This window comes from Clarias gariepinus, chromosome 23 (genome assembly GCF_024256425.1).
Source record: "Clarias gariepinus isolate MV-2021 ecotype Netherlands chromosome 23, CGAR_prim_01v2, whole genome shotgun sequence".
Taxonomy (NCBI): Eukaryota; Metazoa; Chordata; class Actinopteri; order Siluriformes; family Clariidae; genus Clarias; species Clarias gariepinus.
In genome coordinates this window covers 4,284,232-4,300,313 of record NC_071122.1, presented here as the reverse complement: position 1 = coordinate 4,300,313, position 16,082 = coordinate 4,284,232, and the positions used below count along the sequence as shown (strand labels likewise).

At 35.7% G+C, this 16,082-nt stretch overlaps 1 protein-coding gene across 1 annotated transcript; it reads left to right on the top strand.

Moving 5' to 3' along the window:
• The first annotated feature begins 639 nt into the window (after nt 1-639).
• si:ch73-267c23.10 (serine incorporator 3) lies at nt 640-12,737 on the top strand. The gene is made up of 10 exons (XM_053484491.1): nt 640-788; nt 3,795-3,956; nt 4,358-4,539; nt 4,676-4,755; nt 6,655-6,792; nt 7,064-7,233; nt 7,582-7,672; nt 8,928-9,099; nt 11,321-11,539; nt 12,408-12,737. Exons 1-10 carry the CDS (start codon nt 750-752, stop codon nt 12,544-12,546), a joined length of 1,392 nt encoding a protein of 463 aa, XP_053340466.1. The 5' UTR covers nt 640-749; the 3' UTR covers nt 12,547-12,737.
• The last annotated feature ends 3,345 nt before the right edge of the window (nt 12,738-16,082 follow it).

Here is a 16,082-nt window from a genome sequence, read left to right as displayed (position 1 = left end):
CAGAGACTGTAAAATGGACAAACCACATAATTCTGTACAGTAGCTTTTAAAATAAAAGTATCAAAGTGTAGGTAGCATAGTGGTTAACACTGTCGCCTTGTACCTCCGGGCTCAAGGGTTCAAGTCCCACCTTGGGTTTGTGTGATCTTGTGTGCTTGGTGGGTTTCCTCCCACAGTCCAGAATTGGAGTTTCCAAAATGCTGTGGATTGGTACTCAGTCCAGGGTGTATTTGGCCTCGTGCCCTAAATCCCCTGTGATTAGCTTCAGACCTGTACACAGGATAAAGCGCTACACACGATGATGATGAGCATTGAAGTGTTTTTTTTTTTTTTTTTTTTTTGGCAAAGCAGACCCAAATGCACTTAAAGTTCACTCAGAAAAAAAAAAACTTAAAAAGTGTAATCAAACTACTTATTTAATTATCCCTTAGCTAAAACAGAGATATTAATTATTCAGTCAGAGATCTGTAGTTGTACCGTTGGTTTTTTTTTGTGTTGTTTGTTTTTCTCTGTGGTTTTGTAACGGAGTCTTTTCACTGTCAGGGCGGGGTTTGCGGAAGAGGTCACGTGACTCATCCGTACCGAAAGAAAAGCCAGGCTTACAGAGTCTGATAGACAGAAAATGAAGGGGTGTTAAGTTTTTATGAATTGCGGCAGCTGCTGAGGGAGAAACTGACCCGCGGAATCTGAGCTGACCCTGGATCTGGATCTCACCCGGGTTTCCAGACAGTTTTTGGAGAAGGAGGATCATGGGAGCGACTTTAGGCACCTTCAGCCTTCTGCACTGGGTACCGGCACCTGTACTGATTCATTTATTTTTTTTTAAAAACAACAAGATAAATATTTGAAAGTCCCTTTTTATCCAATCTGTTGGTGCTTGCTTGTGCGTCTCGGCGCGCGCGCGTTAATCCGGCTTTGCGGTGCTGCGCGTGACCATGTCCCGTCGGTGTCCCCTGTAATCAAACGGATTGTTTTAAAACTTCCTAACCGGATTAACATCGCTGCACACCGCACTTACACACACATCCCACAGGGCGATGTTTGTCTAGAGCAGAATATCATTTTCCCTGTTAAAGCCCAGATGTGTTCCAGCTGCACGACCTCAGGAACTGAAAGAAGACCCCAGAAACCCCAGGCTAGGAACAGGGACAGAGGCAAGGATGTGTTGGAGAACCTGAGCTTGGAATGTGACACTTTAGGAGAATGCTGGGGTACATTCTTGCTCGGGAGAGAAAAAAAAGAATCAAGATTTAGCTCGTTTATTACAAACATCTTCATCATACTGAAATACAGATGTGTAAGAAATAATAAAATCTGAGACAGTAAAGCAGCAAGACGCCACAAACAGATAATAGCCCTGATCATAGCTGTGATACACTGAGTGCACATTATGAGTTTATCACAAGTCTGATCAGAACTGTCTCTGACGTCATTCTGCTTCATACTGTCTGAGATTTTTTCCTGCTTGAGAGCAGTGATTGTCCTGAGCAGATTCTGATCAGATGACTGACTTTGGACCAGCGCAAACAGAAAAGTCGGGATCTGTCCCATCTTCTTTTGTTAGTTTAGAAGCCTTCTTGGGTCTGAAATATATATAAAAAAAAGCTGTACAACATATTTATTACATCTTGTATCGCTTTTTAACAGTTAACAGTAAGCTTCTGACTGAGCACCCACTTTATTGTACTTTGTAATTTTAGCACTTAAAATGTCCACATTTTAGCACTGTGGACAAATTTATTGTTGTTGTTGCTGTGTTAGTCTTTTGGCTGCTCTTGTTGAGGGCTCGACACATCAGACTAACCGTTCCAACAAGAAACCTACCGCTGAGCCAGCGATGCCTCATGGCCAAGTGCTAAACAAAAATACAGTAAAACAAATAATTCAATAATATACAAAAACCCAAACAAAATAGTATGATACATGTTTAAGTTTCAGTTTCATTTCATTCCAAGAAAATTAAAAGGGTAAGTTTTTTATTTGTTCCACAGGATTTGGGTGTGGGCCTAAGGAATTTAGCCGGTTGCTGTTTCGATTCCTTCTGAACGATCTTCAAACCTTATTTTTTTAAAGCTTTCCAGATAAAGTTCAGTTTCCTTGCACTGGCAAAGGTTTTTAACTACATTATAACTCATGGTGTGTCTAAAGTGCCTGGTTCAGGTTTTCACTTTAGAGTATTTTAAAAATAGATAAAATTTGACTAAAAATTTGTGCACCCTGATGTTTACACCCATGGCCAATTCTCCTTAAATGTTGTCACAAATTTGGAATCAGGAATTTCTCTGTGTGCCGTAATATAACACTTTTCCTTCAATGGAACAAGAGGAACAAACCGTTATCCAGCCTGTGAGATCCACAAAGCCAGCTCAATAAAGACATTGTGTGATATGGTGTTAAAGTTTGAGAGGAGGATCTCGAGTGTCCTGCACAGAATCCTGAGTGAACTCAACCCCACTGAACCATCAGCTTTGGGCTGAACTGGAACATACTGTGTCAGGCCTTAATGCCCAACACTAGTGCCTGACAAGCTTTTCTTGCTGACTGGGAAATTATGACTGCCACCTTCCAAAACTGTGTCTACATACTGTATTACATACTGTTCTCCATAAAGTGTACTGGGGAATAAAGAGCCAGTCTAATTTGGTAAATAGAATAAACAAGGATAATTATTATATAAATTTAGCAGATCAAAAAATGTTACTCTGGTTTAGGAAGCCTTTTTTTAGAAACTAAAAAGAATTTAAATGTGTTCGCCTTGAAAGTTTAAGGTCAGATGATTTAAATACACACAGATAACACTGTTCTGGCTACAGAAACTACAGTATTTCATACCATGTGGATAGGTCCAATAACTTAACCTTATTTGTTTAAAAGTGTTTCAAAGCTGCAAATGCAAAATGTACATATGAATACGAGCAGGATTTTTAACTGTTATATCTAACGGTTATAACTTATAAGATATGATTTAATATCTGTTACACAGACTTGCTGCATTTATCAGTCTTTTGCCTGTTTGACCTTCTAATCCACAAAGGCTTTATCAAGTGAACCGCGATACGCCTTAAAAAACATTTTCACACAAGTAAATTAAAATGTCTGTACTGTAAACTTAAACAGGAAGCACTCACATTCAGAAACATTCAAGCATCAATATTTTAGAAGATGTTAAGAAAGTTGCTAAATGTTCTAAAATCGTTTATATCCATAACAAGGATTTAATTTATGTCGTGTTTGAAACATTGAGAATAAAAAGACTGTATACATACAATAAGTGTATATTTGTATATAACATACTGTCCATGTAAATACTTTAAATAGTATATAAAATATAAAACTATATATATATTGTGTATTTGTATATTTATTCCAGACATAAAGTGAATTAGTAACTTAATTCTAGTCTTTCTTTATAGTAAATTTTAATTCGCTCATTTAAAAAAACTTTAATATGGACTTATTCTTATACATTATTAGACTGTACACATATAGACAGTGTTACTGAACTAAATATCTTTAAAGTCAAAGCTGTGATGACTTTAACATCAGAATCAGGAATCAAATGTTTCCGCTAAGTAAATACTTTTTGATGTCAGTAAAATTTTTAAGTCTTTTATCCCATGCAGTTAACAAAAAGTATTAATATTGCAAAAAATAAAATAAATTAATTGCAAATATCTGTTTGATTATGGTCTATGGTCTTATCATAATCCTTTACAATGTCCTTTTATCACAGTTTAGAAAATGATTTAATTATGTGTTTATGAAAATGACAATTTTGTGTGTGTGTGTTTCAGGCTCAGTGTCTGTGTGGTTCTGCCACATGCTTGACATGTCAGTTCTGTCCAAAATGTAAAAACTCAATAGTGACTCGTATTATTTACGCCTCAATCCTGTTAATCGACACCATCATCGCCTGCATCATGCTGTCACCCAGCATTGAGCGCCAAATGAAAAAGGTAACGCACAACTCTTTCTTTATTCATTTAGAGATTCTAGTGACTTAAGTGAACATGTATTTTATGTTTTATATGACAAATCTCATTTTTAAATGAGTGTGTGTATCATTTGTGATTATAACATTAATGCTTGAGTGAATAATTGGATGGCTGAATAAATCACTTGAGATCATTAGGGGAATATGAATTAGGGGATTTATGATATGAATGTATGAATCATTTGGAATTAAAATTAAATAGATGAGTGAGTCATATCAGACTATAATGTGAATTGATAAGTGAATTATTTGAAATTCGATTACAAACGAATTTCAAGTAAATCATTTGAGATTATAACATGAATCGATAGGGTAAATTATTTGACAATCAAACAAATAGATTTTTTTGACTTACTTGTTCAGATCCCTGGATTCTGTGATGGTGTGATGTCCGAGATCCCAAGAGTTTTTCAGTGTGACATTTTTGTGGGCTACAAAGCAGTGTATCGTCTGTGCTTTGGCATGAGCATGAGCTTCCTGGCTTTTTGTCTGCTCACCATCAACATAAAGAACAGCAGAGACCCCCGAGCTGCGATTCACAATGGGTAAATAAGGAATTAACAAATAAGCACTGATTAACTCTCACACCTGAGTATGGTTTACAGATAGTTTAACAACCTTTTCTGGTTTTTGCAGCTGTTTTGCTAAGCATTTCTCTAACAGGTTTTTCCTTTTTTTTAGCTGCTGGTTTTTCAAAATTGCATTCATTATCGCGCTCACTGTCGGAGCCTTTTACATACCAGAGGGACAATTTTCCCACAGTAAGAAACACACACTTTATATACAAGTGCATTTTTATTAATTTTAAGCATTTTACACACAATTACACAAATGCTTCTTAAAAAATTGCTGAATCCACTGCATGGCCAAAAAAAAAAAAAAAAAAAAAAAATCATCACCAGGATTTAAATAAATGAATAGTTAAGAGCCTTCCATTGGAGAATTACTGCAGTGATTAATATGGTTTAGTTGTAACAAGTTATTTAACCCTAACTGGCACAGTGCTGTGGTTGTGGCTGTGGATGTTCCTCTGTTTCAGAAGAGGCAAATTATTGTCCTGCATCAAGCAAACAACTAAGTTGTTGCTGAAACTACTAAAAATGGGTTAAGAACTGTAAAATGTATTATTAAAACCAGGAAGTACAATGCTAAACCATCATCTTCAAGGAAGAAATATACTCGAAAAAACATCCTGTATGAGCGTAATGGAAGCTCACTTAAATTTAAATTATAAAGAACCATCAGTAAAAAGGATATGTTTGTAAAAGTAAGCAATTGTCAAAGTAAGCATTTCCATAATCACAATGAGGAGAGAACTCAAGGGACTGGGACTAAATAGCTATGTACAGTAGCTTTAAGAAAATCACTATCAATGAGGCAAATTGGGAAAAAAAAAAGTCTTCAGCTTGTAACCAAGCATAAAAATTGGACTGTGGAGCAATGGAGAAAGGTCATGTAGTCTGATAAGTCCAGAATTACCCTTCACCCAGCATCAGGTTAAAAAAAATAGGCGGATGAAGTGATACACCTTCGTGCCTTCGTCCAAGCCTTTAGGGAGTTGTTATGATCTGGGGTTGCTCCAGTTGGTCAGGTCTAGACTCAGAATGTTATGTGGAATTAAAATGAAGTCAGCTGATGAGTTGAGTTTTTCTACCCTGATGGCACGGCCACATCCCAAAATGACAATGCCATAATTCATCAGTCTCAAATTGTGAAAAAGTAGTTCAAAGAGCATGAGACACCATTTGAAATAAATGTTGTGAGGTTGTATTAGGTTATCGAAATTATGACATGGCCATAATGAAAGCAACAGAGGAGAGCTAAATATATCAGTTATGTAAATTACAATCAGATGTAACAATATGACTGTGAGAATTCTTTCATTTCAATTTCAAAGTCACAAGCCTGTCCTGTTCATCACACATCATAAAAATATGTTACTGCAACTTCACAACAGGTGTCGTAAATAAGCCCTGGTGTACCAGGCCTCCGTTTGTTACATAAATCAGGCCTTAAGGTCTTTTTCTTACTTTTTCATACAACTAGATTAAGTAAAAAACACAGATGCACTATACTTCGGATTACACACATATAAGTGTGAGTACAACAATGTGTTTACCAATTATTATAATAAAAAATAGATAAATGGTAACAGTTATTAGTAAAGGTGAATATTTTTTCTTTTTCCAATAAACAAATTCCTTGTATTAGTCTTGTATCAAGAGGAGTTTAGATGTTTGCTCTCAGCATTTTAGGATATCCAGACAGTCTCCACACACAAGGAAAAATTAACACAAATATCGTTAACCACATAATCACCATTTCTTCCAGAGTCGTCTCTTGCTTCCATGATGAACTGATGGTGTTGTGCCTGAGACATTCGAATGCATTCTGTTTGTGAAAGATTCTGATTTAGCCATGTAAATGACTTCAATGCGTTTTTCTCTTGTCAAAAAAAAGCTTAAGAGTTAACTAAAACCAGGATCATATAAACTATGTATGGAAAAATCTTTGGAAGACGTTTTGTTCAATTTATTTTCTGGAGACCTTTGGGACATATTGCATAGCATAATGCAGTCTGACTAGTATGGTGTAAGTAAAAACAAAAAAAATAATGGGAGAATTAATGTAATGAATATTTATCTGTAATCTTTGGTCAGTTTGGTTTGTTGTGGGTGCCATTGGAGCTTTCCTCTTCATCCTCATCCAGCTGATCCTCCTCATGGACTTCGTGCACTCCTTGACAGAGTCATGGATCCACAAGAAGGAAAATGAGAACGCAAAGCTCTGGTGTTGTGGTGCGTGAGTGTTCTTTTATCGCAACTTACTAATGTATTTTTTTTAGTTATGAGCTGTACATTTTATCCTGAAAGCATATCAGTCTGTCAATTCTATAAACTTTTTCTTGCAACTGGTACAAATTTAAATAACTAATAAACTGCTCTGTATTTATTTTATAATAATATTATAATAATATTATATTATTATTATTATTATAATATTATAATAATATTATAATATCATAATAATTTGGTTCATCTCTCCTCCCTTCTTTTTCTCTCTCTGTAGCTATGATTAGTGTTACGTTACTGAACTACTCTCTGGCAATCACAGCTGTCACACTCATGTTGATTTTTTATGCTCGGCCCATGGAGTGTGTACTCAACCGCTTCTTTATCAGCTTCAACCTCATCCTCTGCATTATAGCTTCAGTCATCTCTATCTTAAATAACGTCCAAGTAAGTCATATGTTACATACAAACCAAAACCATTTAAACAAACAGTCATAAAAAACAACCAATGGGAGGAAAACTACTACCTAACTACGACCTAATTTACTTTAAATGTTCAGCTTTACACATTGTGTAAAATTTTTTGACCCATCACAGTAAAAAACATGTGTGAAGTGTTCATAGATTTAAGTTTAGATAAAAACTAAAAGAAACATTTGTTTTTCAATTATCATCTGGATCACATTATTAAATTTTTGGAGGCAAAGACTATGGGGTGTGCCCTAGGTTGTAGGGTGTTATAGGTTATAGGTGTTTTAAAAATCATTATTACGTTACACACTTTTTGCTTTGCAGAAACGTCTTCCTAGTTCCGGACTCATGCAGTCATCTTTCATCAGTCTGTACACCATGTACCTCACCTGGTCAGCTGTGACAAATGAACCAGGTACTGAAGTGAACAAAGAGCAGACACCACATTACACCACATTTACTCAATAAGCATCATTCAACACATAATTACATATCAAAATTTTGTTCAAGAAAAAAAAAATTCAATTATTCAATTAAAAATAAAAAAAATAGTGGCCTTAAGACAGAACCCTGTGGGACTCTACGCTTTTAATTAGATTTCAGAGTTTTAAATGTTTTACTGGTTTTCTCCACTTTCTCTTCAAAACAAATGGGAAGTATTTTTTATATAACTAAAAAGAAGTGAATGAGTTTCAGCAAATGTTCAGAAAAATGGCATGTAACTGAAAAAAGTAACTACATTTGGAGTTAAATCTGTCACAAAAACTAGTTAATAATTGTATGATTTAAAGCCGAATAATTTAAGTTTATGATGGAAATGTACACAAACTTACGAGTAAAATGTAGAATACAATGTTGTTCCAAATCCAACTGGGTTAATAAACACCACATTTTTTTCATAAATGTTTCTACAACTGATTTACAAACAAGTCTATTCATACAGTATATAGACTTTGATTCATAAATGAGGCTCAAAATGTAAATACAGTATCAGTACTTGTTTTTGTTTTTTGATTTATATTCTATATTTTCTAACCCTACAACAAGACTGGGTTATTTCAAGACTATGAAATAACACACATGGCATCAGGTAATTAAGTAAAAAACAACAACAACAACAACAGCCAGTTGTTGTTTTAAGACAGAAAGGTCAGCTCTTTTGGAACAGTTCTAGCAAGAACAGTACTGCTTTGTGATGATGTAAATCATTAAAAGCGCTATACAAATAAAATTGAAATTGAATTGAATACTGTAAAATGGATTTGCAAAACAGACTTCAAACCGACTTTTGACTGATACTGTATATAATATCTCATATATATTATATCTGATAGCAGGATGTTGTTTTGTGTTGTAAAATGTTTAAATACATTGCTTGCTGTAATTAAATATATAAAACCTTACAGTGATGTAAGAATATGTTTGAATACCTGAGTCTGCTTTAGTTAATTAGCAAGCTACCTAGCAAGTGTTTCAAATTAAGCTAAAAAAAAAAACACCAGCATGATGTACATTTTACACTAAAAATAAGTGACAATGAGAAACAAAACAAAAACGTCACCTTATTTGCTAAAAGCACTGTGGGAAGTTGGAATGGTTTGTATAATTATTTTACTTGTGGATTTGTTCCAGCACTGAACTTGCTGCTTTTGTTTTGTTTTAATCCACAGAAAAATCCTGCAATCCCAACCTGTTGAGCTTTTTCCAGCTCGTCCCCACTTCCAACATATCTTCGACAAACCAAACCCTTATCAACACCCCCACCCATCCCTATTTCCTGTGGGAGGATACGCAAAGCATTGTGGGATTGTTACTGTTTGTATTGTGCCTTTTATACTCAAGGTATGATCACCAACTCAGCCGGACTCAGTTTAACCAAATCTCAAATTAGATATCAAATCTAATCATGATTTTGTGTTTGAGTTACTGCTCCTGTTTCCACCATGGATTTGTTTTCTTCAACAGCACATTCCCAGGGTTTTTATTATAATTAGAGTGGGGATTCTTTATTAATCCCGAAAGAAATTTCCAAAATCCAACTGCAAGGCTAGTAACATCATAAAAAATAAACATGTAGTAGCAATTAAAGATTGTGAATCATGTTGAGATCATCAACCACTCAAAGTGACAGCAGTGCCAAAGTGAATGGTGCAAGACTGAGGTAGTGCAAATCAGTGCAAATAATGGTACATAATGAGTAGATAAATAAGTATGACTGTGAACAGTGAGTGTTATGAGAGAGAGCAACATCATATAAGGGTCAGGAGTAGCTCAGGTCTACGGTTTGGAAGGTCCCAGGTTCAAATCCCATGACCACCAAATGTCCCTGTTGGGCCCTTGTGCAAGGCCCTTAACCCTCATCTGCTCAGATGAGATTAAAGACTAATGAGATTAAAATGTAAGTTACCTTGGATAATGGCATCTGCCAAATGCCTAAATGTAAACATGTTTAACTGAGGAAGTGTATTGGTTGAGGGACCCTCTAACCAAGAATTTCAATTATATGCCAAGGCAACGTAAAGAGGTGTTAAAGCATGTGGCTCTGGAAACAAAGGATTTTTTTTAGTTTCACTGAACATGTTTTTCTGCCTGGCAAAAGTTTCATAGAGAGGGTGACTGGTGTCGAACATGGTGGACAGCATTTTGTTCAAGGCGGCCCTTTTCAGCACCACCTCCCGCGAGTCCAGCTTAAAGCCTACCACAGATTCTGCTCTCCTGACCACCTTGTTCAGTCACGTGGCATTTCTGCATTAAAGGTTTTATCCCTACAGTGGCGAAAATAATACTGGTCACCACAAATTGATAGAACATCTGCAGGACTTTCCTGCATATTCTAAAAGAGCCCAGTTTCATTAGGAAGAACAACTGATTCTGTATTCTTTTGTATAGATGTTCTGCATTCATATAGCCCTAGGTATTTATATGTCCTGACCAACTTGAGGTTCATTTCTTCAATGGAGACCTGTAGTAGCATGGACCTAGTCTTATGAAAGTCTATCACCATCTCACTGGTTTTAAAGGTGTTCAGCTAGACGTGATTTGACCTGAACCAGGTCACAAAATCATTCACAAGTCTCCTGTACTCCCCCTCCTGTCCACCCCTGATACACCCCACAATACCAGTGTCATCAGAGAACTTCTGCATGTAACATGACTCCGAGCTGTACTTGAAGTCAGGAGTGTACAGAGTGAACAGGAAGGGGGAAAGTACAATCCCCTGAGGAGCTCCTGTGCTGATGACCATGGGCTTAGAGGTGCAGGTCTCATCCTGTTATACTTTGATTTATGGTTGTGGTATTATCTATTGTCTATGGTGTTAAATGTGCTAGATGGTGTTGAAAGCGCTGGAGAAATTGAAAAATGTTATCCTCACAACCTCTTTTCCTTTGTCAAGGTGGGAGTAGGCCTAATGCAGGGGATCTAGTGCATGACATACCTAAGGTCTAAAAATCAGTCACTTAAAGATCTTTATAATGTGTGAAGTCAACGCCACTGGCCTGAAATCATTAAGGACTTAAGGGCAGTTTTTCTTAGTAACTGGGATGAGGCGGGATTTTTTCCAGAGGTTAGGGACCCTCAGCTAATTCTTAAGCACAGGCTCACAGCATTCTTGGACAGACCTTATCCAGGTCAGCTGCCTCGCTGGGACAGAACCTCTTCAGACCCTTTAGACCTGATCTACAGTAATGGTGGGGAACGGGGTCCAAGGTGCGAGATGTGGGAGATAGAGACTGAGGTTGAGGAAGAGGGAAAATGAGAAGTGGACAGACAGTGGTAACAATAATGGCAGTACAATCAAACCTGTTAAAGAACTGGTTTAACTTATTAGCCACATCTCTTCTTTCAGAAAATGTCTCATTATCCATGTCCCTTAAAATCTGTTTGAGGTTTTTTTATGAACGAGTTGACAAAACAGAAATCTGTTATAAAACAAGCACATCGATATAGAAAATTTATCTGTGTATTTATATGTATTTGTGTACAAATGATATAAACTGCAGCAATTAGAAATTAACTGAAACCTTACATGCTTGTATTGACATGTTGCTCTGTGGCTCGGCAGCATTCGCTCGTCCAGCACCAGTCAGGTGAACAAACTCCTGCTGACTCCTACAGACGCTGGGATGCAGGACTGCTCCACAGAAAGCCTCGAAGACTCAGAGGGTCCCAGACGGGTGATAGATAATGAGGGAGACAGCGTCCAGTACAGCTACTCGTTCTTTCACCTCCAACTATTCCTTGCATCACTCTACATCATGATGACACTCACAAACTGGTACAAGTGAGTAACAGTCCAGTTGTAGCACAGAATAATTTTACAAAATGATGTAAATATTGAGTTGAATACACAATTTTGTAAGCGGCATCATTCTGTGATTTTTGTGAATTTCTTTATTCAGCATGAAGCTGAATCAGATTGGATTAAAAGAAACATATATAAAAAAGTGTGTAAAAGAGGCAGGGCTACACAAAATTCTCATAAATGTCTTAAAAATCTGAATAAAAGGAAAAACGAAAGTGGGCTTATAATGAAAACTTGAAGGATGCCAGATTTATTTATTTTGTAATTTCCATATTGTTTGACAAACTTAAGGTCTAAGGTCGTTTGTACACCTGTACTCTCACTAATGTTTGAATATCAGCTTTTAAAATTGAACAAAACAGCAGAAATTTAGCTTTTCACAAATTATTTTGTAATAATTTTAGTTAATTCAACTACTTTAGTTATATGCTGTAACTGTAATGTTTAAACTTACACAGATATTTTGTGGGTTTTCTTGCATTTTATTTAGGCACGTTCTATTTGATTGGAGTTTCATTTATTTTCTACCAAAGTCTGCTTAAGATGTTTTATTTCAGTCAAACCACTATTAAGAGCTTGAGAATGTGAGCTAGACGCAGAAGTAGAGAAACATTTTAATTAAGGAACAATGATAAACAACTCACAAGTGAAAGTGATTTGCAAGAAGCTGGAGAGCAGGAGGCGAGGAAAACAGGAAGTAGGAAACAGGAAGTTGACAGCAGAATGTCCTGTTATTTTAATAATGTAGTGGATGTAATCAAGACATGCCACTTTATGATGCTATTAATATTTAATTGCTAAAGTTAGTGTAATTGTTTGTAAACATTTTGTGTTATTTCCATAACAGACCTGATGCTAATCACAGTGACATCACACAGAAGAGAGGACCAGTTTGGGTAAAAATCTCATCGAGCTGGACATGTGTCTTTCTCTATGTCATGACTTTGATTGGACCAATCATTTTCAAAAACAGAGACTTTTCATAGGCACTTTATCATAGTTAATTACAAATATCTTATGGAGTAGATTAGTTGTGCCCCACCTGTTGCATTAGTGCCAGTGGACAAGCAACATATTGGGTCATATTGGGTCATATTGGGTAGTGCTACTTTGACAGCAAGTGATGTCACAGCTAAAGTATCAGGACCGAAAGCAAAAGGATGGCAGTGTCATCTATCGACTGAATAGATGTGTGAAATGCTTTACCTTTTACCAATCAGTAAAAGACCAGTTCGTTTTTTCGACATTAGTGAGAGGGATAGCAGTAAACAGCTCTTACTAGTTAATTTGTACTTTGCAATATTTTTTATATTTCAGATAGCTACACAAGAATACATTTCCAGAAACTTGTACAGATGATTGTTAGTGTTCAGGTTTAAAAGGATATTGTGTGTATGTTTATTTCAAAACATGTAATTATAAATGAATGTATGAATTATAAATGTTTTCTGCATCTCTTACTGCTAAATTGTACTAAAAACACTGAAATATTTTATTTTAATTCCATTAAAATAAAATGCCACACTGCTGATCAGGCTCAATCTTAGATGATTCCTCAGTTCATTGCTCTTGATGCACTATGGCTTTAAATCGTAAATCCTTATTTTTTTCTTGATGCACTAAGATCAGTTATAATTGAATCAGCAACGCGAGTAATTTTTTCCCAATATGGCATCAGCGCCTAAAGAAAGTGTGGTGTGCATGTCCAATCTGCTCCCTATAAGCTATCTATGAATTTACAGTAACATCCTGCTTTAACCGTTAAGAGTTTTTTTTTTTTCCCCTCAAAATGTATCCTGTGACTTTTTACTGTTTTCTCTTACAATCCTGTACAGGGTTTAAAATATATTCTAAATATTTTTGAGATCTTATGAATGGAAACAACATTTGAGAAGTATTGCACAATTTTGTTTTATTTTCTTAAAATGTTTTATATTCCATGTTTTTCTTATAAGATCTTACGTTTAGCAATATTGCAAATGTTTTCTCTGATCGATTTTCCATATGGTTTGTTAAAAAGTATAAAAAAAAAACGTGTAAACATTTTATATTTTTCTTTTCTGTGGTTTTATGTAAAGTAAAAAATAAATAGTAATTTTTTGTTCGACTATTTTTTTACTTTATAAAATTTTTGACTTTTAATACATGATTTTTCGTTGTTACTTTTTTTTGAAAAAAGAGTGTGAATTTTATGATGTTTTGTTTCACATTTTGGAATAGGGGGCTTTATGTTACGTTTGGGGAACACGTGGACATTATTGCTTACTGTTTTGAGATTTTATGTAAAAAGTATAAGACATTTTGGCTAAGACATTTTCACAATTGTGAACTTTAACATGAAGTTGTGTTAGTTCATATTTTTGTCTTATTAAGGCTTCACCTAAAGTTTGATAATTTTTTTTTCTAAAATATTCTAATTATTTTTAATAAGGCTTTATGTGGATGTTAAAAAGTGTTTAATTTATTTATTTTTCCCTAAAGTGTTTATGTTTTAAAATATAATTTATGAAAATGGTTACTGCCAGGAAATGCTGTTTTTGACTACTTTTAAATGTCATGATGATTTCATCCCAGAATGTTAATAATTATGAAACAATGACTCTAATATGTTGCAAGATAATTACAAAGTCAAAAATTAACTGGTTCTATGGCAACACCAAATAGGCATACAATAATAGCTAGCTGTTAACTAAATCTTTAGATAAATTACAAATCAAATTACATTTCTTTTGGAGTGAAATGCTTATATGACTACCAGTGTCCATAAAAATAAAAATAAAACGTAATGAGGTGTAAAAAAATAAGATGTGTAGCGACGTGATAATAAGCCATGAAACAAAAAAACAAAAGGTTAAGCGGGAAGACAGAGTACAAACAGGGCCAGCAATAACACTTGAGGTAGATGTGTTGGGGGACTAACTTGCAATATGTGAAAGAGATTAGTCCGGGTGTTGTTTGTGTTCAGGGCCTGAATAGCCTGCGGGAAGAAGCTCCTCTGTTCCTCCATTCTGTTTTCTGTGTACAGCACTGCACAGCGTCTATGGGAGTCACGTGACAAAAGAACGAATGATTCGGACCAAAAGACTAAAAGCTTTACTCATTTCTGTTTCCTGTACATAACCTACGGAGGTTTTGCGATGCTTTGCGCATGCGCGCCCAGTAGAAAATGAACTAATCACTCTCTAAGACTACTTGTTTTTCTGAGTCACGTTAAAGATTCGTTCAAAAAGAAAAAATCATCACTAGAGCACAGGCGTTTCCTGACCGCAACAAAGAGAACAGTGCCACAACCCACCATCAAAACCAGTAAATGTGACTTTCAGCAAGAACATATATCTGATAATGTTATGTAATCTGAACCAACACGCTTTTTACTTAGTAAGTTCCGAATCACCTCTGAACTGGGGTGTTTCACAGCTAACAGTGAGCTGTAACACTAACTAGCGTCTAACACCAGTCTGAATCCCGAATCCCAGGCCCCCTCTCTAACTCCTAATTAAAGGCACTATTTGGTGTGTGGAACAAGGGATTGTAGACCCTACATAGTGCACTAGCTTTCTATTTAACGCTATTTGGAAACAGATATTAGTAAGAAAGCTAGAAATGTCAGTATTAGTTAACATTATCTGCACATCATTTAATGAAATGTAAAGCACAGCATATTCCACTTGCATTCCACTCCATTTGCAACAAAGCAAATGCTAATGCTAGCAAACACCACCGAATGCAGGAGTCACATATTTGTATGCCAGCTGAAGTAATCGCATTATGATGACAAATTAAACTTCTGCAAATTAATATCCTTATTACCTTCTTCATCCATTTCTACACACTTGTTTTTTTCCTGGATAAGTTACGTCCAATAAGTCCACCATGACGCACCGCATATAAGAAATAATCCGCAGGAGAATTAGGTAGTATGGTAAATTTTTTGGCTTTGAAATACACCTTGAATGTAATCATCAGTAAAAATACATAGTAGCATAGTAGTCTAGTGTACATTAACTGTGCATCTCCAGTTGGCTGATGTGTCCATACGTCCAATCGAATTTTTGACTGAAAGTTCCATACGTAACACGCTCTATAGTGGCAGACAGTGCTACTGTGGTTTCGTTTCTGCATTTTCAAATAATGCTTCGAGGGTTCGATAAACGTTCTTTACACCTGCTGAATTTGTAATTGCTGTCTCATGACATCATATTACATATACAGTGGGTACAGAAAGAATCCAGACCCCCTTCAAATTTTCAGTCTTTGTTATATATCAGCCATTTGCTAAAATCATTAAATTTTTTCTTTAATAATGTACACACAGCACCCCACATTGACAGAAAAATACAGAATAAAAAAGAAAAACTGAAATATTACATGGGCCTAAGTATTCATACCCTTTGCTCAGTTTTTAGAAGAAGCACCTCTTTGATCTAATATAGCCGTGAGTCTTTTTGGGAAAGATGCAACAAGTTTTTCACACCTGGATTTGGGGGTCCTTTGCCATTCCTCCTTGCAGATCTTCTCCAGT

Excerpts from the sequence above, each read along its gene's own strand:
- si:ch73-267c23.10 (XM_053484491.1), top strand. The coding sequence starts at position 750 with ATGGGAGCGACTTTAGGCACCTTCAGCCTTCTGCACTGG. Across the intron at positions 3,957-4,357 it reads TTGAGCGCCAAATGAAAAAG|ATCCCTGGATTCTGTGATGG; the intron begins GTAACGCACAAC and ends TTACTTGTTCAG. Across the intron at positions 7,673-8,927 it reads AGCTGTGACAAATGAACCAG|AAAAATCCTGCAATCCCAAC; the intron begins GTACTGAAGTGA and ends TTTAATCCACAG.